The sequence below is a fragment of the Girardinichthys multiradiatus genome, chromosome 8 (assembly GCF_021462225.1).
Source record: "Girardinichthys multiradiatus isolate DD_20200921_A chromosome 8, DD_fGirMul_XY1, whole genome shotgun sequence".
Lineage (NCBI taxonomy): Eukaryota > Metazoa > Chordata > Actinopteri > Cyprinodontiformes > Goodeidae > Girardinichthys > Girardinichthys multiradiatus.
In genome coordinates this window covers 23,039,440-23,065,794 of record NC_061801.1, presented here as the reverse complement: position 1 = coordinate 23,065,794, position 26,355 = coordinate 23,039,440, and the positions used below count along the sequence as shown (strand labels likewise).

The following is a 26,355-nucleotide window of genomic DNA, read 5'->3' as shown; positions in this document are numbered from 1 at the left end:
TTGTTCAGCGCTTACTTGTTCTTTAGTGTCTCTGTAGCTGTAAGGTATGAATTGTGGATTTGTTTTCATGAGGTTTATTTTTATTTCCTTTGTGTCTTTTGTTTTTATGTGGTTTGGCTTAGAGGTTGTTGCTTTTTGTCTCTCGTATTTGCTCAGGCCTCCTTAAATTCATTTTGCATCTCTTTGTAGTGGCTTGATTGATTAACAAAAATCTAAACTAGTATTTTCACTTTACCATTAACTCAAGTCAACTGTAGCTTTCTTTCCATCCATTCATGAACTTTTTTATGCATAGTTATCCTGCTACTTCAGGGTCACCTTAACCCCTGGGGCTTGAACCTAAACTCTGGGAGAGTGCCCTGGGCAAGAGGACTATATTCTTCGGTGTAATCTAAAGTAACTTCTCTTACTTTTGGCCAATCACCTATGCATCCACATCTCCATTGAGTGCAGCTTACATATCCATCAGTCTTCATTTGGCAGGGCTTTTTACCTCCAAATTCACCTGCAGATATTGTTTGTTTGGTTGTCTTGTGTTTCCTTGCTGTAGCAGCAAATATTATCTGAGAAATGATTACCTCTGAATTTGTAATCCACTTTAGGCACAGAAACACTGAAGAAAATGGATTCTCCATTGAATCACTAGTTACCCTTTAGCAGGACAGCTTTATTTGAAAGGACAGGGATTTCAAAATACACAGAAAAGAATAAAAGAGTGTGCATGTAGTTTTAAAGAAAATAACACTTTTAGGTTTGTATAGGTGTGCATGGTTTCAGCTGGTTGGTATATAACATTTTAAATATGAAACAAACTGTTAATGTCTCATGTCCAACCATGCTTTAAAACCTGGTCAGGGTGTTTGATATTTTTTTTTAGTTCATTGCCAAAGACTTTTTTTGAATATGTATATTAGGGTCAGCTGTGGGGGTGCATATGAGCAGCTGAGCAGTTTTGAGAAAAAAAGAAAGAGGGGAAACAAGTGAGAAGGAGAAAGAGAGGTCTTTTGGCCACTTGTGGCCTTCACAACAGAGGCACAAATCATAGAGGGACATGGCAATTGGAGTGACAGATGAACAATGCTGGTGTTTTCCAACCCCCTGTGAACAGGCCCATCCATCACAGCATGGGAGATTAATTCAATTCATCAGCTTTTTGTCTCCTTGGGCCCCCTAATGCCACCTGATGTTGCTCAAGGAGGACTTATAAATGTTTCTGGGTTTGATCTGTGCTCGCTTGGCTGACACTGAATTAAAACATTACTCTCTACTCTTAGCAGTACACTGGTTTTTGCCAACAGCGTGGCAGCCACTTCTGCCATAACTCTGATCAAGATGAATTCGTATGAAGTCCAAAATGTTTGCCAGAGGCATCCAAGAAGACTCTAAAGTGGAGACTGGGGGAAAAGCAGAGGAGGGATTGATGGTTATAAGAGAAAACACAGACTTGGTGCAGAATTTATGTGAATTGTGTTTAATAACTAAGGGGAAACATTTAAATCATTGTGACAGTGAAAGGTACAGAGCCTTCAGATATGCTCATCTGAGGCTGACAGAAGTGATGGACTGTTGGCTAATGAATGTGAAAACATTTCCGAAAAGCTATAGCAATGAGTTGGCCATAAATCTATATTCTTTAAATTTCAAATGGTTGACTTTTACCAATAAATGACCACAGACAACCTCTGTACCTTATCAAGTGTTAACATAGGCAAAGGCACAATAGCAAATGTTGGTACTGACATCTGGTGGCCTTTAGATGACACAGACTTGTTTTCAGCAGTGTGCAAATATTTTATGCATTGAATGACAAGATTGCATTGTATTTATGAGCAAAAAAATTTAGGCAGATTAAGAGTTTATAGCATCAAATTTCCTTTGTAACCTCAGCTATTCAGCCCGTTAGACAAAGTTCTGGCAAAGATCCTGGCTGAGGACCCATTTATAATCTTTTCTAAGGAATTGATCACAGTTGAATGTTATATTCTTATCCATTCACTTTGAAAATTGTCAAGCTCTCACTGGGTCCTGAGATGTTTTTATTTTTTTAACCACAAATCAAAATTTTACATAAGATCCACAGTGTGCCCTGGTTCAGAGATTCAGGATAAGACACCCACCTTCAAGCAGCAGTTAAGAGTGATCAATAAACCACATGCATTTCATTGGGAGAAAAATACTCCCAATTACAAAACAAACCCAAACAGCTAACAGATTACAACCCAGGACTTGTTGCTGCCTCTTGGCCAGGACTCCTTGGAAAATTAAAAAAAAAAACCTTTTGAGACAATTCCAAGGAAACCTGCACCACTGTAAAACATCCCCCCCACTCCAAAAGTTGTAGGGAAATAGCACAAAGATTTATCCGTGACTGTTAAATTTGAATGACTTGCTAGCTTAAATCAGTTTTAGCAACTGGCTAGTCAAGATTTAGCCACCACACCCCCATACAATAGTCTCTGAAAATGTGGCAACATTTAGGCTTGTATGAGACGGAGCCAAACATTCATGGCAAGAACTTCCAATCAACTAGCTTCTGTTCTCCATTTACTGTAGATATGTTGGAAAACCAACCTAGCAGGACTATTGCTTTAACAAGCATCAAAAATAAGAGTGTAAAGCTGTTAGGCTAGTTTGGTAGACGAATGTAATGCATCAGGCCACTTGGTCACGTCAATAGCTGTGGAAGTTTCCCCCAGAATCTCCTTGACATAAAAGGCTTTAAAAAAAAAAAAAGAAAAAAAAAAAAAGCTTGATACTTAAATAGAAATTCATGCAAAGCCCTTTAAGTTAAGGTAGATCATAAATACCAACAAACTTAAAATTTCAACATCGTTTACTTAATTTACATTTAGGCATAGGTCTTCTGAGGCATATAATGGATCCTGCCTCCTCTCCAGATGCAGAAGTAATAAGCCGTTCCAAGACATCCCACTAAAGACACCAGCAAGACAGCAGTTATGACAACGATCTTCCACACCCTGGAGTCATGAACTTCTTTAGAATCTAGAGGGAAAAAAAAAGTTATTCTTTAAGACATCAAAACCCCAAAGGTGTGGCATATAAATTTAAGCAAAACCAACCGACCTTGACCCAACAGAAGATAGGACTCTGGAGTCGTCTGCAAGGTCCAGACATCAAGCGGCAGCAGTCCAACTGCTTCTGAGGAGTTTTCAGGCAACATGTTTTCATCTGGTAAAAGTGTACCTTCATCTACATCATAATAGTCTGGATTATCTAAATATGTTACCCAACGGCCATTGACAAAGACAGGGGAGCCTGTGCAAGAAAAGGAACAGAAGTATGAAAAAAAAGAACAAACAAGTTATCAACTAACTGGCCTCAAAAAATGCTTTCTTCATACCTGACAGAACAGTTGATATGGCCAAATGGGCCAGAAGCACAACATGGAGCATAAACATGACTGTATTGAGACGTTTGGGATTTCCTTTGCCTTTTATCAGCGCTCTTCATCAGCACAAGTGGAATCAGCTGTGCTCCGATTGAATCAGGACCAATTACTACAGCTCTCAGGTGCTGTTTCTTTGAATACCTCTGTTTCATTGGCCTACAGGTGGCAGGAATGTGTCCACTACCAAGTGTCAAAATCTAAATAAATAAGTAATTTGATAATCATGTGTGCAGGTCATAAGTATATAAATGCACATGTTCACAAATATTAAATATGTCTGTACCTTAAGGTACATAATTAAACAGTGATTTCTGACCTTTCATTTAATCAAATATTTATTCTATTACACTTTTACTGCTTTTTTTGCAATGCTGTGTACCATGAAATAACTTAAATTGTAGCTGTGGCTCATCAAATAGATCCTAAAGTTTGAAATATTAACCTTCAAAGTAACTACACTATTGAGGAGGGATGAAGCAATTGTTAGTGAAGATTACCTTGATAAAGATTTGTGGTTAGTAATGCCATTTAAAAATGAAATGACTGTTAAAACAATATGTAACAAGTGTAATATAAAAAAACCTTCAATCTTTGAACACAGCTATAATTTACTTCAAAACAGTGCAAGGGAGCCTTCTTAAAGGTAATTCTGTCATTGGATGCAGGGGAAACATCATGGATCTACAGCTTGCACCTGACACTAGCTGCTTAGTAACCAATGGAAAGGCCAATTGCACCCAAATTTACCACAGGTGCCAGGGTGGGACCAGTGTTTTTTTCGTGGGGGCACAGAACAAAAGAATGAAACAAAAAACACAGGACAATATTTCATTGTTAAATATATTAAGTGAGCTGAGAAACAAAAGAGTCACTTGCGGCTTTGGAGCTGCAGGTTGCAGACCCCTGATCTAACAGATGAAGGGTCTGGCCCCATCTCAACAAGGCTTAAGTTAAAAGTGCAACACCTTAATTTTTTTATAAAGTAAATCTGTAAAGGTACAGCCCATATCTTAAGAAATTGATTTAGTATTAGTGTTAGTCCTGCTCACTGACTTTGATGGGTAACACAGATTAAATACAGTGACCATGTGCTGCAGTCTATAACCCTACTATAATAATTAAGTAAATAGTAAAAGAATATTTTTTTTCTTAATTACTGTGTATTTTAGAGATGGTATATATCTCCTAAACAACCACTTCATTTTTTTTAATTTAGTCTCTTTTGGAACTCCACACTATCACTGTTTGAAGAATGCAGTAAATGGGCCATACAACCATAACATGGTGAAATGTAAAAGTTTAGAAGGCAAACATGAGGTTTTTTAGGCTTTGGTTTATAATAGACAAAAAATTTTGAGACATTTCCGACAGTACATATTTTATTTCCCTACAGCCCAAAAAAGAAACAGAAGATAAAGATTGCACGTGTTCATCATACAAATGAAAGGAACTTTAGGTTTCAGCTTTGAATCCCCACAGTGTGAATGACAGTAATAAAACAAGTAGTACATTTCTTTTCAATTAAGGCTGAAAATGTGACCCAAAGCCATTATTATCAAAAGTAACAACCATTTCTTAAGCCTTTTTAAAATTACAAATGTGAACATAAACATTGTTTTACAGGGACCAGGGTTCTTCTTTTTTTTCATGGCAGACATTTTGACATCATAGCAGGAAAGGATGAATAAATAAAAATAATGGCAAATATTGTGGCTCAGCTACTATTTACTCCATTTGACTTGGGAGCCTTTGCTTTTCCTGCTATGATGAATTAAACTGGCTGATGAAAAACCTCTGGCAGCCTTACTTGTGCATAAAGAATAACACAATGTGTGCTTAAATGTAAAAAGACCGAAGCAGTAAAGACATTTATTTCCGTGCTGAAATACAAGTGCTGTCAAGTTGTCCTGATAAAGTTGTGCCAATTCCTGATGGCGGCAATCAAACTTGTTGAAAGTAAGTTTTTGCTAACCAGGATTTTTATTTTATTGATTAGAATAAAAAAGAAAAGAAAAACAAGAAGTGAAATATTAAACCATGGTTACTGTTAAACACATAGCTTGATGTATACCGAAGGATGTTTCCTGCTGTGTGCCCAGCAACCTGCAGTCCTTGTCACCAGAATTCCGTCCTTTCTAAATAGCTAATTTCTAAATAGCTTGGAGACATTTTCCTTTGCATAGCTTATTATGAAATTCTTCATCACAGTTTTGACAAAGAGCATCTATAAATCTATTTCTACAATTATGCTATGAGGCTAACAATATATAAGGATAACCTTAGCCTAACGTGTATCTACACTATATTTGATTTGCATGAACATTGAGGTTACATCCTGCCTTTGGAAGTAAAGCTGTTAGTTTTTGTTTCTTGGCTCCGGCCAAGTGCAGCTATTGTAAATACTATATAATCTCTGTAATCTGGAGCCAATACTGACATTTGACGCTGTAAATACATTGTTAAATGACCTAAAACTGCCCTTTCTAACCACAAACTGATTTTATACACTGCATAGAATTAAAGAAGCTGGAACTACTGTGTAAAGAAGGCTATCAGTGAAAGGCTCGTTGACCTTCATAAGAAAGAGGCTAGATTGAAAAAGTGCACCATGTAAAACCCTTCAGTGCTGCCGGTTTTTTTTCAGCAACAGGAGCCTTTATCTTCAAAAAGAAACATAGAAAAATCTTTAATGGTGACCAGGGTCATTAACCTGCCATTATATTACACTTCCACTAAATATGGCTAATTATAACACATTGTGATACAAAAGCACCTTGATGTTTTAACATTAAGTGCTGCTTCACGAGCCAGAGTAAAAGGCTCAGTTCTTCTTTTATAGATGACAACATCTGAAGTTATCTTTGCCTACCAGGAATCTACTATTATACCTAAACCCAGCAGAACAAGCAGGTATAGTGGAGATGTTCTATTGTTTTATACTCCTACATTCTCATTTAGATTTATTTTGGTAATACAACCCAGATTGCCCTGAGGTTAAAACTGAGATTCTCCTGGAGCAGGAAGGATAGAAATATTCAGCTCTGTGATAAAAACTACTGTAGAACATGTATATCACTAAGTGAGTGTGAAATCTTGCTCCATAAGATGGCTGCTTTCCAGAGTGTCTGGATAATCAGTGCAGGTTTGTGACTGGTGTGTTTCCAGTCTGTCCTGCATGATCCTCCTTATTCATGCTTCTTTCCATCATTGTAGACCTTCCTGAGACTCGAGTCCAGCAGGAAATCCACTGACCTACAGTGCACACAGAGCAGAGCAGTAGGATAAATAACGCATTATGCAAAAAACTAATTCACAAAACAAAAGTGTCAAGATTCAAATTAAGCTTATGAAACAAGTACAGACTGTAAACTGAGCCTGAAAAAGTGGAACAAAGGTTATGGAATTACAGATCTGGACTGTTTTCAAATGTTATTCTTTAACTGGACCAAATAAACTCACTTAAATAAATATTTTTAATACTTTGGAATGAGGCTTAGCGTTGAACAAATAACGAAACATGCTGCTTTTGGTAGAATGTAAACATAAATTCATAACGCTACACTACACAATTCCCATAGCTGCCTATGATGTGTGGACTTTGTCAACGCGAAGAAGATAGGCTTAACATTTAAAAACATACTGGCATCTAGGAACGATCAGACTCGCTACTTTCTGGTGGGGCTCCAACAGTTCACAAAAATCATGGTGCGGTACATAGTGGGGATTTAAAGTCCCAGTTCGGGATGTTTTTGGTACGCTACAATCAAAAAAGAAATTAATTAATTAAAATCTAGGACTTTATTTTTACTTCAGCCACCAGTAAACAAAGAATCTTTAATTTCTGAAACTAATTTGGAAAGTCATTTAAAAAGTGAAAAGTATTGAACTAATTAGATTTGGTTGGATTTTTCTTTTCAACAAACAACACAGTGTACACATAATAACAAAACAATATAACGACTTGAAAACAGTCAGTGTCAATGTTTAGAATTTTTTTTTCATTTTCTAATTTCTGCCCATATTTATGAATGAAACATGCTTAAATAACTTTGATGTTTTGGTATTTCGACAACCTAGTGTCCCAGCTGTACCTGAATGCAGCATGCAGCTGTTGGAAAACTCCTCTCATCCATTCCTCTGCATTTTATATAATGTACAGAGCTTGGGCGGCTTGGATGCTACAGGTGGCCATTTGGACCTCAGCTTGAAGTTGTTTCAGGGGAGTAATTCAGTTAAGTACAGAGCAGCTAGGTAGCTTATTGCTGTTGAAAGACGCTGACATAAAGTTTTGGTATGGTCCACCTTTCTTTCTCCCCTGTAGCTGCATGAAAAACCTTAATATTCCCAAATAGAGTTTAGTGATAGCTGGGAGACCTCTCCATTTTATTTTTGGTGTGGCTTTTCAAAGGTGTGCTACAAAACGCTGCAATGTGCTCTTAATTCTGCACATAAACATTCAGGTGTTCAGGTGTAAAATAATGCTGTATAACTCTTAGTAAGGAGGATGGTAAAAAAGGCAAACTTTTTCTCTGTGAGATTATGCTGCTGCAGTGAAATTTGTGTCAAGGTTAATTTAATTTTAGCAGCAACTACAGATAAATTACCAATTACAAGTCATTGCCTTAAATATAATGTCTCAAACAACTGTAGTTTACTCAGGAACCAGATGCAGAAAACAAACAGCTTGTGCCAACCTGTCTATCGGAGTAATGATGAAAGGGATGGTGGAGAGGCCTATAGCTGTTGTGGTCCACTTGCGAACAGGCAGAGGCCACTTGGTGGTCCTGCCCAGCAGATACAAGGATGCAGCGCACACACGGTTAATAGTGAAGCCTGGGATGATCACAGAGGCCAGGGCCTGCCACACAAACGTGTCCACGACTGCTACCGCCACTCGCGTCGTCTTCCCTGGATTGTCCCCGTGGGCCTGGTGGAACAGATGGAGGAGCAGAGGAGGTGGTGTGCAGCTTGGTTTGGAAACTCAGTGGGAGCACAATATAACTGGATTGTTTTTTAATGGTTTGGTGGTGCATTATGTCCTTTTCTCTGCTTTCTGCTACAAAAAATGGCAAATAATGCTTACTTGTTTTTATGTGTAATAAACCGGTTATGGTTCGGATTTATTAACCTAATTTAAAGACCTGGAAAGCAATGGCTATTTTTATTTGACCATATCTGTAAAATGTAGATTTGAAGGAGAGTGGACTTTTGTACCTATTATTAATGATTAAAATACCTTTTGTCATGACTAATTATGTAAATATCACAACGTGCAGTATCTTACCACAGCTGCTTTCTTGCCTTTGTCCACTGCATCAGCGGTAACATAAGCAGTGGCTACGGCATAGCTGCCCCAAACGAAGCTCACTGGCACCAGAGCACGGAAGGCCTCCCCGACTTCATTGGCATAGCCTGCGGGAATACAAACGGGAATATAAAACGTCCCGTCTCCTCCAAATGTAAGACGATAGCCTTACTAGCAACCCTGCAATCCAGACGTCAGTTTTTAGATCTGGAAAACCAACATTTGGTGCCATAACTGGGATTTATTTTTTTTTTATCTCTTAACAGCAAACCAGGAGATGGAGAGAAAATTTTAAGGATGTTAAACTTAAGGAATCTTACTTCCTCAACTACATACTCAAAGTACAATCCCACTAAAAAATCCTCAATTGTTTAAAACTGATGTTTACAAGTTTGACTTTTTCTGAAGATTTTGTAACAAGATCAAAAAAAATTAATACACACCTAAACAATAAGCTGCAATGAAACTGACAAACTAAACACCGATTTTTTATTTTTACAACAGAGCCATATTATAAAAGTAAAAATACCCACTCAGGTCAGCTACCGGAAATGGTGCTGCAAGGTTAAGCTGGTATGGTGATAAGAGCCGTATTTGTATAATGATTTATGATAAGACTGCAAGGGAGGCATTCATCTACTGAGAAAATAAAGAATACTGCTGTATAAAATACCACAGGGCTTGATCCAGAGAAAGTACGTGTTGAAAACGATAAGAGAAACGGATATGACAGAACTAAGAAATCCAAGCACTGAATAGAGGGAAGGGACTGGATACTAAAGCAGAGGGTCAAACATGTTTCTGAACAGTAACTGACGACCAGAGTAGATAATAACGTTACACTTCAATTACAGGCAGGTTTCTACTACAAGGGAAACCACTTCAGGGTTTCCACATCTGCCTTCTATGCTTATAATTCATAACTTCTTGCAGACATTCAATGCATGGGGATGTTATAAGTGATACCTAGCACTAATTTAGTTAAGCAGTTATTATGACAATGAAAAATGTTAATTGTCTTCTTGTTGGTTTTTATTTTCCGGAATTAAAGAACAATACAGGCACATCCAGTTTATTTGGCATGGGGAACAACATTGGCCTTTAGGACATTAGGCGAAAAAAGCCTCAGTATACAGAACAAGGACCACTGTAAGTACAATTTAATAACTTCCTCATTTGTTTCAGAAAACTGGCAAATGAGTCAATTCACATTAAACACATCCATCTAGTGGCATGTTACATGTGCAGAGACTCCATCCAAAAACAGATTTTGAATTTTAAAAAGTTATAGTTGGACCCTAGAAATGATTAACGGAATTACTGATTTTGGTGGTTCTTATAACACAGGAAGTGGAATGATCAAATTGCTTTAAAGCTGAGCAACAGAATGTAATCTGCTGCAAGCATGAGTATAAATTAGCTCCTTGTGAGTGTTTAAACAAGGGAAGGGCAAATCATAAAAAGTACAGATCTAGCTAATTAAAAGCGAGGGTCCACGCATCCATTTAGGAGGGAAACCCAGACTTGTGTCTACCAAGCCGCACTCTCTAGGCTATTCTGGGGAATCAAAAGGCGTTCCTGGTGTAGAAGAGACAGATAGTCCTTCAAGGGAGTTCTGTCTCTGTCCTTAGAGACATTGAGTGGGGGGACACAGATGCTTTTAAGAGCTATCTGCACCCTGTACAGAAGAGCAAGAGCTGTGAGCACTTAAGTAGATACCCAAAAGCATGTTCCTTTTTTCACAAGCCTATCCATGTATCAACATAAAGACAGAGTTAATAAATATAGAAAAATACTACACATACTTCTAACAACAGCTTAAAAAGAAACAGTGTTACGGTCAAACTTTGGAATAAGATTTCACTTCCTCTGATGATTATTCTTCTTTTGTTACCCATTGTTGAATACAAACAGAAGCATCCAATGTCTATAATAAGAAGTTAAATGAATGACATGTCTTTTAGGGGTAAAATATAAAGTAAACTCATAGCTAAATACATGTGCAAACTCCTTAAGAATTAGCTACAACATTCACACTTGTGTTAATTATGAGTCCTTACTCATCATTTAAAGTATATCTCACTCCAAATAAAGTGTAGCTGTTCTAATTGTTTTTTCCTGGTACTTTCTTTGTTGCGTCTCACAGCAAAAAGTCACAGAGAGTCCAAAGAATCAGAGAGATCTCACAGTTAAAAGGTTTTAGTCAGAAGAACCCAGAATAATTTCCAAGGCATTAGATAAACCATAGAACAGTGAAGATCGTTAACATCAAGAGGAGACAATATGTTGCTAATTTGTCATTACCAAGAACCTGGCCTAACTTCCAAACTGATTTAAAGACGTGCCATGGTCTGATAAAACCAAGGTTGACGTTTTTGGCCAAAGGATGTGTCATAAAAACAACACTGAACATCACTAAAACAATGTTATGCACACACTGAACAAGGTGGTGGTAGTATCATGCTTTGGAGCCATTTTTCTACAGCTGGAAGTGGAGCCATAGTAAAGGTGGATGAAATTATAAACAGTTCCAAACACCGGTCAGTGCACAGAACCTTCAGCTAAAAAGCTAAAGACGAACTTTATCTTTCAGCACGGCAACGCCCAAAAGTATTCATCTAACATCAAAAATAAAAAACGACTAAACCAGTAGTGGATTATAGATTTGAAATGGCCCAGTCAGAGCCCAGACCTTGTGAGATGCACATTTGGAGCATATTCTCAAAGAAGAGAAGCATGTATTGCCAAGAGAAGGTACATCACGCTGTTAGACTGGTCACATTAAAAGGTGAAAAGGATGTATTATGATTCATCAAGGTCAGATTTTACCACATCACAAACACCAGACATTTTAATAGGGGTATGTAAACATTTTACCTTCAATAAATGCTTAAAAAATATATTTTTAAGAATAAATGCTACATGGGAGCATTCCATGTAGCATGAAGTGATCAAGTGAGACAACTACAAGAAGTTCCAAAAATAAATCTGCAAACATCTGCACATGTCTGTGTGCACAATCCTAAACACAGAGATGGAGATTATTCCTTTACAGACAGAATTAGAGCTGGAAGCCAACAGATTATGATTTTATCGGGGGAATAAACAGCTTTCCATGTCAGTACATGGATGCTGCCCCCCAGTAAGAAGGAAGGAACTGCTGCAGTGGACGAGTTAATGCCCTTCAGACCGGATACTGCTCATGCTCTTTACTTTAAACGTATACAATAGTAACAGAAAAAGAAGTGACTGCACTGATTCTATCTGAAAGAATTAGACTGGGGTGTCAGTCTGACTGTGAACAGGCATACGGTTCTTTCTTTGTGGTTATGAAACACTGCCTAAATTTGCAAGTAAACTGTCTAGAATGCCTTCCCAGAGGGCTAAAGAGACAACCCTGATCTGTATGCCCAGCCGTTTATAACTTAATAAAGGTTATTATCTGAACAGTGACGCAGATTATGTCCTCTGATAACAAAATGTCCTTCAGACCCCTAGCTTGCTATAAATACATCTTTAAAAGAGCGGGTAGCATACTATGCTAACTAAGAGCTACGGCGTTTTGACGGTTCCGGTGTCCTCCACTGCTCTGTTCTATACTCTTACTTAAAAACAGACCAGCTAGTCACAATAAACACGTACTTTATACATACCTAAAAACCGGACCCATGTGTCACGATAAATGTCGACCGCGTTGGCTGTTTTTACTTCAGTTGGACCCATGATCCTCTCTACTTCATCCCCAGAGGATGTTCACAAATGCTCAAAGCGTGTCGGGAAACCGACGCTCCGGCGGGGTCAGTGAAGGAAGCGCGGTCTTCACCACAACATTTGCCTGGCTGCACAGGAGAAAAAAAAGCACGTTACAAACCCAATATGGAGCACCGAAAATGCCACGATGTCATAAAATCAATCAATAAATTCTCGTTTATAAATGTCACAATTAAAAATAAATAGATGCAATATCATTTATATGCTCATTTTGTCCCTTCCTGCTTCCATTTTTATTTTTATTTTTTTAGCTATGAAGGAACTATTTTGTGCACATAAACCCTTATGTGTCCATTTACTTTCATTGCTGTTAGGTATTTTTGTGAATTTTAGAGATTAAAAGTTATAAAAATTTTCAAATTTCTCACGTAAATTAATTAAATTAAATATTATCTTAACACTTTGAATTACACTCTATTCCCATTTGTTTTGTTTCTGATTCACATTTGGGCAAGCAGGATCTTAAAAAACATAAGACATTATGAGAATATAGAAGATAACACTGTCAAATTGTGGATTAAATAAGAATTCACACATAGTCAGTACAAAACGTCCTGTGATAAACAGTCACATTTTGTACCAGAAATAACTGTGTAGGAAATGATAAAATGCGCAAAAATACATATTAGCGAAGAGGCAAAATGAACAGCTTGTGTTGACTAAAATAAACATACCAGAGTTGTTTGAGTCCAGAGATAAAAATAAATAATATAGTCTTAAATAGAAAATAAAGGACAATAATCATCAGAATAGAATATATTTGCAGGATGTGTCTCAAGTAGTATGTGGCCCCCAATAGTTTATATTTTATGAGTGCAAATTTATATTGTCAGTGGGTAATGATGTAATAAACTCAGCTCTGATGGGCTGTCTCCGAACTCGCCCTGCAGTTAGGCGTGATACGGCTTCCCGACATTTCACTATTTATTTTGTGCATATAATCATGCTGCACTTCTACAAACATCTACAGGGGTTGGACAATGAAACTGAAACACCTGGTTTTAGACCACAATAATTTATTAGTATGGTGTAGGGCCTCCTTTTGTGGCCAATACAGCGTCAATTCATCTTGGGAATGACATATACAAGTCCTGCACAGTGGTCAGAGGCATTTTAAGCCATTTTTCTTGCAGGATAGTGGCCAGGTCACTACGTGATACTGGTGGAGGAAAACGTTTCCTGACTCGCTCCTCCAAAACACCCCAAAGTGGCTCAATAATATTTAGATCTGGTGACTGTGCAGGCCATGGGAGATGTTCAACTTCACTTTCATGTTCATCAAACCAATCTTTCACCAGTCTTGCTGTGTGTATTGGTGCATTGTCATCCTGATACATGGCACCGCCTTCAGGATACAATGTTTGAACCATTGGATGCACATGGTCCTCAAGAATTGTTCGGTAGTCCTTGGCAGTGACGCGCCCATCTAGCACAAGTATTGGGCCAAGGGAATGCCATGATATGGCAGCCCAAACCATCACTGATCCACCCCCATGCTTCACTCTGGTCATGCAACAGTCTGGGTGGTACGCTTCTTTGGGTCTTCTCCACACCGTAACTCTCTTGGATGTGGGGAAAACAGTAAAGGTGGACTCATCAGAGAACAATACATGTTTCACATTGTCCACAACCCAAGATTTGCACTCCTTGCACCATTGAAACCGACGTTTGGCATTGGCATGAGTGACCAAAGGTTTGGCTATAGCAGCCCGGCCGTGTATATTAACCCTGTGGAGCTCCCGACGGACAGTTCTGGTGGAAACAGGAGAGTTGAGGTGCACATTTAATTCTGCCGTGATTTGGGCAGCCGTGGTTTTATGGTTTGTGGATACAATCCGGGTTAGCACCCGAACATCCCTTTCAGACAGCTTCCTCTTGCGTCCACAGTTAATCCTGTTGGATGTGGTTCGTCCTTCTTGGTGGTATGCTGACATTACCCTGGATACCGTGGCTCTTGATACATCACAAAGACTTGCTGTCTTGGTCACAGATGCGCCAGCAAGACGTGCTCCAACAATTTGTCCTCTTTTGAACTCTGGTATGTCACCCATAATGTTGTGTGCATTTCAATATTTTGAGCAAAACTGTGCTCTTACCCTGCTAATTGAACCTTCACACTCTGCTCTTACTGGTGCAATGTGCAATCAATGAAGACTGACTACCAGTAGAACCTGTGCGAATTTGCAGATATAAAGTTAGTGATACAATGCTCACCGTGTTCAAAAGGCTAACAGCTTTCTAGGTATTTCAGTGACTTAATTGATATTTAATAAAATGTATTTTCTATTAATTTTACAAATCTGTCAATCAAGATATATGATTGTATATTTAAACATCCAGAGAAGGTTACCTAGGCTGCATTGATTTGCTACCTTAACTTTGAACAATGGAAGTATTTTAATTGGTGAATAAAGGTGTCTGAATATAAAAGTAGTAAATTTGAAATTAGGTGTTTTGGCCTAATTATAAGTACATTCTGATGAGTTGCTTTAGTCCATCAATTTTGTAAAGGTAGGAACGTCTTTTGTTGCTTGAAAGCACGTGCTTTAGTCAATTTACAATTGCAATATCTTCAACATTTGTTTAATCCTATAGACTGTTTCAATAGTATCTAGAACTACAAAACTGTAAAACCAATATTAAGACTTTTTTTGGTTATATTTATGTTTTAACGCATTGCTGTTGTAGTTTTCTGCATTACACATTATGGAGGTCATTTTGATAGGGTAACTTTGAGCAATGGATGTAGCGGTTAAGATGCTCCACAGTAGGAAAATTTGACGAGGTAGCACAGACTGTCAGCACACCAACTTTACATTATTTACAACCAATGTAAAGAAACCATTTAATGTTTTTTATTTATTTATTTATTTCGGCTATTTTGGATCTCCATAAATTCTGTCAACACTTCATCAATATAATGTAGTTGCAGACTAAACTGACATGTAAAACATCTACAGAAGAAAGATGATTGAACAGATGATCATATTTGAACAATCAAACTATATTGAAGGGACAGATGTGCTTTGCATTTTGAAATGCTAACCTTTTAAAATCAATAGTCAGCAGAAGGATTTGAGTTTGATTAAACATCATTTAAATGATTTGGGTTGATTTAATTCTGTAGCCCTGAGGTGTAAAATACAGTAACACAAGATAAATCAAAACAGTATTTTATCAAGCAATTAAAAATGCAACATTTAAAAAAGGACAAAGCTGAAAATATTGTTGCACGAGAGTAAGACTTATAAAACCTAATAAAACATAACTCATATATCTCAGAAGAAAGTTTCTGTAGTGTCATTTAACCTATTATGGTTTTAGTTTTAATGTTGTGTTGTAATATATTTTGCATTTTACACTTTATTGTGCGTTGGAACTTTAATGGTAAAAGAGATTTGATCATGCAGCTTTACTTTTCTATAAAAATACTAGATACTTCCATTGGTAATAATATAAATAATAAAATTAACAATAAACATCATGCAGAATATAGAACTCACATCATTCTGGCTATAATTGTAATAGAGATCACACATTTTACAATGCTCTAATAAAATATAAAACAAAATTTCCCCACTGGATGATATCTATCAGAATTTAAAAATGGGATTTGTCCGTGTTTTTTTTGTCAGATTAGTAATAATAAAATTCTATTAAAAAAGACAAAAAAAAAACACCCAGCTGCAGTGATGAGTCTTTCTGTGCACAACGATTTAAATACTACTTCATAACAATGGTATTCAAGTATTTATTTTTGCATCCAAAGTAATACGACCAATTAAAATCATGTATTATGATTGACAATCACCTTAACCAATTAAAATGGGCTTAAGCAACACGGTGGCCCAATAGCAACGAGGCTTGCGTTTTTGTAATCAGATGAGTCTTGACCCACCATGGCTGCCGTCAACAGCAGCAAGCTTTGCTGCTCTGAATCACGGCTGAACGTTATGTTCAGATGGAACAGAATGATTTTCAAACTGCATTTTATGTTTACGTTTCTTCTTTTATTTGTAAGCCTGTGTTTTTCCGACGACGATCATGAAATGGAGGAGTTCCTGAAGCGGGAATTTTCCCTCTCCAAGCCTTACCAAGGTATGTCATCCGTCCAGGAAAAGCGCTGCAGAGAGTGAGGGACAGGCTGGAGGACAGATGTTTCCAGAAGGATGCTTTCAGCGAATAAACCTCATGTTTGTTAAAATATGTTATCTATTACTTTTTAACCTATAACCCTATAAGTCTTTTGCGGATAGAATATACCTTCCTATCTTAGCTGGAACAGCAGCATTATTATTTCTGAGCCTTTTCAGTCTTTTTTTAATTATGTCAGCTCATTTTTGGTTGACTAAGCACTACTTTGACGTTGACGTCTACCAGCCGTGTCAGCTCTTTAGTAATGATTGTATATTTTGTGGTCGCAGGTGTGGGATCTTTAGGCTCCTCCCACTGGGAGCTGATGGGGGATGCCATGGTAACCACTGACCAGGTGCGACTCACACCTGACATGCAGAGCAGGCAGGGGGCGGTATGGAGCCGCATTGTGAGTAGCACAATCTATTTCTAGTAATTGATTTAATAGTTTATGATTTATGCTAGTAGATAAGTAAGTCCTCTCTTTTTCTCAGCTGTAATATTAGCATAACAAATTTCATACATAGACCAGAATTTTATGAAAAGTACATTGAATTATTGGTTAAGATGGCAACATTTTAACATATTGTTTAGATGTACTTTTTGAGATAACTTTTGAATATTTTGTGATGGAAAGCTGAAATTGTGTAGTTTGGTTTTATAAAATCACTGACACGAAATTTTAATGTTTTTGATTTTATTAGTGAAAGCGGTTGTGAAATGGTGGCTGAAAATGTAACATACTGTGGAGCTAGTTATTGATTCAGCATGGTATAGTGATATAGCCTGATTTAAAAGAAAAAGTGTGCCTCTAATAGTCTTTTAGGATTTTACAGTTTCAGGGAAATGCACTGATCCATTGACTTGCTTCATAAAATATACATCAGTGTTTATCAACCTAAGCTCCAGGCAGAAAGTAAAATTTGTGGCTATTTAAATAAAATTTTAATCAGTGTTTTTAAGTGGTGCAAAGTTGGTTATAAATTCTGGTGTCAGGGGTTATGTGTTTTGCTAACCCTAAACTCATATATAATATATAATAGTGTATTATTTTCCATTTTACTCTACTAGATTCAATTTCACTTGATCCCAGTTAGAAGGTTTTGTTTATTTTTATACTAATAGGATTTTCTAAGCTTACATGCTCTGGAGAATAGATATGTAGATGTATAAAGGTTAGGGACTTTCCTGTGTGGTGGCCTGATTTCTGACTGAAGTTGTGAAATCTTTTTTGGGAACTGAAACATGACTCAAACATAAATATAAATCTCACAAGGTCAGTGCTCATTTTATCCAAATAATATCCGTTTGGCCTCTTAATATCCCATCTTAAAACAATGAAGTGGTTCCAGAATCTGTTGACATTTTCCTTTGCACTGTTTACTTTCTCCTGCATTTGTTCATATGACACTATTTCCCACATAGACTGACCGATGTGTAGGATCTAAATAGGTATTTTTCTACAATCTGAAGATTGCTCTGGCAGCCATGACAACCTCTACAGTATGATCTTATTTTAATAAGTTGGGCACTTCTGTTTAATCCCCTGATGAGCAAAGTCTCGATGATCTTGATATCGTTATGCCTAATCACTTCCGTATGTATTATAATAGTTGTGAATCTTTTTCATGTTCTTTAAATAAGCTGTTTAGCTAACCTCACATTTGGACACAATATGTATCTTCAACCAACCCTGGAATTAAGTAGAGATACTCGATCGGGATTTTACTGGCCAGTACTGATTTCTGGTTTTCTTTGATGTCTGACCGGTTTTCTTTCTTACTCGTATGTTTAAATTTAGTTTTGCCTAAACAATTAATTGTTAGAAACGTCGCCCATGCAGTCTCCTTGACAGAGGAATTTTTGCTGTTATCAAAACCTACATCCCGATATCTGTTTTTACTAAATTCACAACAGTGCATCAAAAAACACAGTGCTTATTAACGTGTTTACAGGATAAAAAAATCAGAGTTTTTAGTGCAGATCAATTTAAGTAATTGGAAGAATAAATCTTAAAGGGTTTTGCCTGCTGATCACTGATCAAGGAAAGCTTTTCATATTATTGGTGCACCAAGAGCTTCCTACCTGAAAACTGCATTGATTAATTCTTTTTCAGCTCACAAGTTATTAAAACTCAACATACAGGTCCTTCTCAAAATATTAGCATATTGTGATAAAGTTCATTATTTTCCATAATGTCATGATGAAAATTTTACATTCATATATTTTAGATTCATTGCACACTAACTGAAATATTTCAGGTCTTTTATTGTCTTAATACGGATGATTTTGGCATACAGCTCATGAAAACCCAAAATTCCTATCTCACAAAATTAGCATATCATTAAAAGGGTCTCTAAACGAGCTATGAACCTAATCATCTGAATCAACGAGTTAACTCTAAACACCTGCAAAAGATTCCTGAGGCCTTTAAAACTCCCAGCCTGGTTCATCACTCAAAACCCCAATCATGGGTAAGACTGCCGACCTGACTGCTGTCCAGAAGGCCACTATTGACACCCTCAAGCAAGAGGGTAAGACACAGAAAGAAATTTCTGAACGAATAGGCTGTTCCCAGAGTGCTGTATCAAGGCACCTCAGTGGGAAGTCTGTGGGAAGGAAAAAGTGTGGCAGAAAACGCTGCACAACGAGAAGAGGTGACCGGACCCTGAGGAAGATTGTGGAGAAGGGCCGATTCCAGACCTTGGGGGACCTGCGGAAGCAGTGGACTGAGTCTGGAATAGAAACATCCAGAGCCACCGTGCACAGGCGTGTGCAGGAAATGGGCTACAGGTGCCGCATTCCCCAGACCTGGGCTACAGAGAAGCAGCACTGGACTGTTGCTCAGTGGTCCAAAGTACTTTTTTCGGATGAAAGCAAATTCTGCATGTCATTCGGAAATCAAGGTGCCAGAGTCTGGAGGAAGACTGGGGAGAAGGAAATGCCAAAATGCCAGAAGTCCAGTGTCAAGTACCCACAGTCAGTGATGGTCTGGGGTGCCGTGTCAGCTGCTGGTGTTGGTCCACTGTGTTTTATCAAGGGCAGGGTCAATGCAGCTAGCTATCAGGAGATTTTGGAGCACTTCATGCTTCCATCTGCTGAAAAGCTTTATGGAGATGAAGATTTAATTTTTCAGCACGACCTGGCACCTGCTCACAGTGCCAAAACCACTGGTAAATGGTTTACTGACCATGGTATCACTGTGCTCAATTGGTCTGCCAACTCTCCTGACCTGAACCCCATAGAGAATCTGTGGGATATTGTGAAGAGAACGTTGAGAGACTCAAGACCCAACACTCTGGATGAGCTAAAGGCCGCTATCGAAGCATCCTGGGCCTCCATAAGACCTCAGCAGTGCCACAGGCTGATTGCCTCCATGCCACGCCGCATTGAAGCAGTCATTTCTGCAAAAGGATTCCCGACCAAGTATTGAGTGCATAACTGTACATGATTATTTGAAGGTTGACGTTTTTTGTATTAAAAACACTTTTCTTTTATTGGTCGGATGAAATATGCTAATTTTGTGAGATAGGAATTTTGGGTTTTCATGAGCTGTATGGCAAAATCACCCGTATTAGGACAATAAAAGACCTGAAATATTTCAGTTAGTGTGCAATGAATCTAAAATATATGAATGTTAAATTTTCATCATGACATTATGGAAAATAATTAACTTTATCACAATATGCTAATATTTTGAGAAGGACCTGTATGCAGTTTGTTAGCAGTTAGTTTTTCCTGTCTGTTTCTGCTGCAGCCTCGATAGACTTTGTTGAACAATCTATATCAACAGTCTTTACCTTCAATATTTTTTGGTTTAATTTAATTTGTACCTCAGTGAAACCTTAAACCCAAACCAGTTTTAACTTTAGGATTCTAGCAACAGCAACATTTTAGCAGCTAGATTTTCTTTAAAGGATCGGTCTTGTTTTTATAGAGAGAGGACCTACTAAAGAACCTAAAGCAAATCTAAAGGTTTCTTTTTTACTTTATTATGTTCCTTTGTTGATGGACTTTATTTTACCTTTGCTCCTTTTTTTTTAGCCATGCCAACTAAAGGACTGGGAGATGCAGGTGCACTTTAAGGTTCATGGGCAAGGAAAGAAGAACCTCAATGGTGATGGATTGGCCATTTGGTATACAAAGGAGCGCATGCAGAAAGGTGATCATGATAAGACGTAATGTATTGTTGGTTTAGCTCAGGGTAACACTAAACTTTAAAAATACAGTTCTATCCATCAGTAACGCTCTATTTTGATGTGCCTCCAGGCCCCGTTTTCGGAAATATGGACAACTTCACTGGTTTGGGTGTGTTTGTGGACACGTATCCCAATGAGGAGAAGCACATAGAGGTATGCTTCAGCAGACCTGCTTAAAGTCGGGTCAATGAAAAGTGCCTCAGACGGACAGGTGTTTTTGCAGATTTGTGTAAAGGGGCTGTATTTTTGTGCTTTGTGCAATCATTTGGAGACAGGCGCAGAAGAAGAGATACACCCCCCGCACACAGGTAACCAGGCTCTTTGTCTGAAATAATGTAATGGAATATGAAATCTATCCCAGAGTGGTTCTGAAGCATGTCGCTCAAAATCAAAACATTATGGTTTGTAACGTTTTTGTTCCTGCATGGTTTGCTCTGTGCTTTACTGACTGTTTCACTCACATTACCATACATAAAATATGTTATGTCCAGTAATAAATAACAAAAACCTAAAAATATAAACATTAAATGTGAGTCTCAAAGGTTCTTACTAACAAGAACATTTCATATGAAGGTTTAAACACTAATGCAGCTACTTTACTAAGTTTAAAAAATGTCTGAGCAAGAAAGCTACATTGCATCTGTGTTAGTGTTTCAAAAGAACATTTATTTAGTCCAATGTTTACTTATAATACCAGTATCTTACAGAACTATTCATACTTTTTTCCACATTTTGTCACATTACAAGTATGAACACCAAGGTATTTTTGGGAGGTTTTATCTAATAGATTTACACAGCAGGGCTGCTTTGGCACAGTTGGTAGCCTTGCAGCAAGAAGGTCCTAGGTTCAACTCCTGGCTGGGGGTCTTTCTGCATGGAGTTTGCATGTTCTCCCCGTGCATGCGTGGGTTCTCACTGGGTACTCCCAAAGTCCAAAAACACGGCTGTTAGGTAAATTGGTCTCTCTAAATTGCCTGTAGGTGTGGTGTGAATGAGTGTGTGCATGGTTGTTTGTCCTGTATGTCTCTGTGTTGCCCTGCGATGGACTGGCGACCTGTCCAGGGTGTACCCTGCATCTCGCCCGTAGACTGCTGGAGATAGACACCAGCTCCCCCGTGACCCACCGTGGAATAAGTGGTATAGAAGATGAGATATTTAGCTTTTCTTTGCAAAATATCTCAAGTTTAGTCAGACTGAATGGAGAACATCTGTGTTCATCCAGTTCTTGTTATAAGATCCCAATAAGACTTAAATCTTATTGGGATTCATAGTAGCTCTGGCTGCATGTTTAGGGTTGTTGTCTTGGTGGAAGGTGAACCTCTGCCCCATTGTCAAGTCTTTTGGTGCCGCTAACAGGTTTTGTGTATTTAGCTCCATCCATCAACCCTGTCCCTACTGTAGAAAAACATCCCCACTGCCTGATGCTGCCACCACACTGTTTGAAGGTTGGGAGAGTTTTTTTTCAGGATCAGGATCAGTGTTACAAAAATAAAACATTTTTGGCCTGATCGGACCGGATCATCTTTAACATGTTTGCTGTCTCCTCCACATGGCTTGTGACAAACTGCAAAGGAGATTTTTTGTGGCTTTCGTTCAACAATCACTTTTTCTTTACCGCTCCTGAAAGATTTCCCTCCATGGCTTTGGAGCTCTGCAGCTCCTAGAGGATTACCATTGGCCTCTCATTGGCTTTTTTTATTTAAAAACTTATTTTTCACCTTCCAGTTCACAATTATGATTTACTATATATTATGACATAAAAAAATTCAGAAGAGGGGTATGAATACTTTTAACGGCACATCACTTCTGTGTTTTGATAAGTAAGAAGTGTATTGGGTTTATGGCATTTCAAATCTTGAAAAGAACCTCTAGATGGCAGCAAATGGTTATTCTGTAGTAAAATCAAGAACTAGCATCAGTAATGGCTTTACAGCGGTGCAGGTTAGCCAAGCAATGCTAACAAACAAACAGCTATACCGTTACAGATTCTGTTTAAGATATTTTTCATTCTGAACTGAAAAAGGCTACAATGTTTCTTTATCTCTTTTAGATTTGTTTTGCTTTTCTTTTACATTAATTCTTTATGTAGTCGATGCATTCCCTAACATTTCTGTGATTTCCACCATCGTATCGGTTTTTAATACAGATACAAGCAACTATTTAAGGCCTAACGATGATGACCTTTCTTTCGAGAAGGTTTTTCTGTATTCTTTAAAATTATTTACAGTGATCTTAGTTAATATGACCTTTGTGGAATTATTTGCCTTATTTCTGACCTTGTTGTTAAATTACTTCCAGTTTTTCCCTGTTATAAGTCATGTTATCATTCATGTTGTCATATGAACTATTTAGTTGTAAAATAATCCAACAGCATTTAAGCGTCACACACAAAAAGAAGGTCTGTCCTTAGTTTTAAACATTTTATCAGCATCAAAGTAAAAAAAATAATAAAATTGGTGTTTTTAGAATGTACTTTCTGTCTTTGTGCTACTTTTGTTTACATAAAGATCTCAAATTAGCAGATTCAGAAATCCTTTTTGCACGTTTCTGTGTTTTTGCTCGTGTCATGATGCAGCCCAACTCTTTTATTTTATTTTATTGTTGCTGCTGTGATGGTTGGGTGATATCACAATGTATGTTAAACTGATAAGAGCGTACAGATTGGCTTGCCTGAATCCAAAAAATCTGTCTGCAAGTTTAAAGTCTCTCAAAGTGATCAACATCTCTCAACCCTGAAACCCTTTTTGATGAGAGACGAATTTAAATCAGATTGATTTCCTCTTTAGCCTTACCAGTTTTCCTCTCCTTTCCCTCTTTAACCACAAGAGGATCTTCCCGTATGTTATTACCATGGTGGGGAACGGCACCATCAGCTACGACCACGAGCGGGACGGTCGGCACACAGAGCTCGGCGGCTGCAACGCCATGGTGCGCAACCTCAAGCACGACACCTTCCTCTTCATCCGATATGTCCGCCGCAGGCTCACGGTGAGAAACGCACATTTTATTCTCAGTTTTCAGCCGAAATGTTAAGCAGCTTTAAGGCAAGAAAATAATAATTTTGTGTTTGGCTGTATCTGTGAGGCAGGTGATGATAGACATTGATGGTCAGCATGAGTGGAGGGACTGCCTGGACATACCTGGAGTGAGACTGCCTCTGGGATATTACTTTGGAGCTTCGGCAATCACCGGAGATCTCTCAGGTAAATCTTTTCCACTTCCAGCTCCTAGTAAGCAGCACATCATTTAAACACACCTTCATCCAGTTCATCTGTTATTACACACATGGACCAAAATAAAGTAATCACAAAGGATTGGTCCTTAACTTTTCTTTTTCTTTTCTTATGTACATTTTATATTGATGATTTGGATTTTAAATTAACCGTTTATTTATTATAAGAATCATAATCATTTTACGCTGCTCTTTAGTAGTAGATATTGCTGATTTTTCAGTATTAACGCATTATTTCATTAACCGAAAGCAGTTGCAGAGGTTAAGAAAAGCGTAGTATTTTTATGTTTTTATACAACTCATAGTCGTTCTGCTCTATGTAAAGTACATGTCACCATTAATTTCTTGTATGTAAAAATATATTTTTACAACTAGAATTATAGGGGGAGTTAGGAATATTTTGAGAGGCTGAAGGCCCTCTAATCTAGATCTCACAACACAGACAGCTGGAACTGTAGATATCGATTTGAGAGCGGGAGTAACCTGTTTTGAGACTGCTAACCTTTACTGAAAAGTCAAGGATGGGCAATACGAACTGTATAAAATGTTATCACAATAATTAGTTGCTTCTACTGTGGAGACGATAAGAAAGTTTTTAAAAATAGGACTGTCCAAGCCCAACAAACAAATACTGCTGTGAAAATAAAACCTTTATTTAATAAGCTACTTTAGTAAACCCGGTTTAACCCTAACCCTAACCCTAACCCTAGGGCAGCGCAGGGTGGCGTCGTGTCAGAGCGGGTTCGGAGTCAATCTACACAGATCTCACTGCACCAACAGGAAGCTGAATGAGCACCACATCTGTATTTTCAAAATAATTCACTGAAGACAGACTAGATTTTCTTGAAGGCCTCATTATTTTAATAAATATACCCATATATATGTACATCTGTGCTGTCAAAATCAATAATTTATTGTTCTGTGTAATATACACATAATATAAACAAAACGTGAATTTTATTCTAAAACCTATGGAGTCGAAGCAGTTTTAAGTGTTGTTTTACATCCGCCCTCCACAGAATGAATTGTATTGGTGTGACCGCCGAATTTACCACTTGCTGTTATCACGCAATCTTGCATTTCCTGCGCATGCTTGGCGGAGCACCTCTGGGCTTTGGATCAGAGCAACTCCAAAGTAAAACAGGACTGGAGCAAGGGTGGGGCGCAGCATCGTGCCAGCAGTGTAAATCCAGGGTTAATCTCAATAAAATAACTTTTTTTTCCCCACAGTACTCAGAAACGATACGGTAATTGCCCATCCCTGAAGTCAGCTTGTCAAAATTTAAAGTTAATCTCAAAATCTGATCTAAAAGTCCAAAGCTGTTTTGAAAGGAGCTGATAGCTTTATTGTTTTGGAACATCCAAGATCATTATGAAACTATGAAATACGGCCTTGTTATTTACATGTTTTTCCATTTAATTTAATTCTTTCTGATTTGATAGATAACCATGACATCATTTCCCTCAAACTTTACCAACTGACGGTGTTGCGGAGTAAAAAGGAAGAGGAGGAGGAAGAGCAGGATGTAATAACCATCCCCAGTGTGGACAACATGGAACTCCTCCGACGTAAGACATGCAAAACACATTAGTGTCCACATTCAGATGATTTAATATGCTTTTTTTTTGGCATTTGTTATTTTTTCTCTTCTCAGTGTATCAGAGTGAAGAAGGGATGAGCGGATTAGCCATTTTCTTCACCGTGCTTTTCTCCATGCTGGGATGCATCTTCCTTATTGTCATTGGCATTGTAGTCTACAGCCAGTGGAACGAGAGACGTCGTAAGCGCTTCTACTGAGGAAAGCCTCGAATGGGAAAAGGATTACTGCTGTGACCCAGACCCAGCTGAGATCAGATAAAAGTAAGACACTGGCACTGAACGGTGGAGGAGCCGATGTTTTTACCCAGAGGACCACACTAGTTTAAGAAGAGATGGAGTAAAGGTTTCCCCATCCCAGCAGAGCTTCTGAACCAGTTTCCACTTCAACTCAACCTCAACAACGCTACCTCTGTAATCCTTACGCACCAGACATGAGCCGCCCTTTGTGATTCTTCGTCACGTATACTCATTTATTGCTTAAACTTAAGTTGAGTGGTCTTGATCAAAACTCGGTGAAAACCAAAACCAAAATACAGACAAACTTTAGCTTGGTTTTGGCTAATTTCAGGTTGTTTCGCCTTTTTATTGTAAAACTTCTTATAATTAAGTAAACCAAATTAAATTACATGTTGTTTATTTTTAAACATGTTAAAAGTGTGATTTAGAAATAAATGTCACAATCTTACTAGGGCTACAAAATATATC

General features: G+C 37.9%; 2 protein-coding genes across 3 annotated transcripts; one reads left to right on the top strand and one right to left on the bottom strand.

Moving 5' to 3' along the window:
- Positions 1–2,815: 2,815 nt before the first annotated feature.
- Positions 2,816–16,805, bottom strand: mtfp1 (mitochondrial fission process 1). Its single transcript, XM_047372835.1, has 7 exons — positions 16,580–16,805; positions 12,368–12,553; positions 8,694–8,821; positions 8,104–8,336; positions 3,362–6,661; positions 3,085–3,276; positions 2,816–3,003 (listed from the first exon to the last, which is right to left on the bottom strand). The coding sequence occupies exons 2-5, from the start codon at positions 12,435–12,437 to the stop codon at positions 6,595–6,597; spliced, it is 498 nt and encodes a 165-aa protein (XP_047228791.1). The 5' UTR covers positions 12,438–12,553; positions 16,580–16,805; the 3' UTR covers positions 2,816–3,003; positions 3,085–3,276; positions 3,362–6,594.
- On the top strand, positions 16,381–26,355 carry lman2la (lectin, mannose-binding 2-like a). Of its 2 annotated transcripts, XM_047372833.1 has the most exons (9): positions 16,381–16,583; positions 16,910–17,028; positions 20,664–20,781; positions 20,889–20,971; positions 21,094–21,126; positions 23,645–23,806; positions 23,907–24,021; positions 25,494–25,619; positions 25,706–26,355. In XM_047372833.1, the coding sequence occupies exons 1-9, from the start codon at positions 16,385–16,387 to the stop codon at positions 25,846–25,848; spliced, it is 1,098 nt and encodes a 365-aa protein (XP_047228789.1). In that variant the 5' UTR covers positions 16,381–16,384; the 3' UTR covers positions 25,849–26,355. The 2 variants fall into 2 exon arrangements, with proteins under 2 accessions (XP_047228789.1, XP_047228790.1); XM_047372834.1 differs by lacking the exon at positions 21,094–21,126.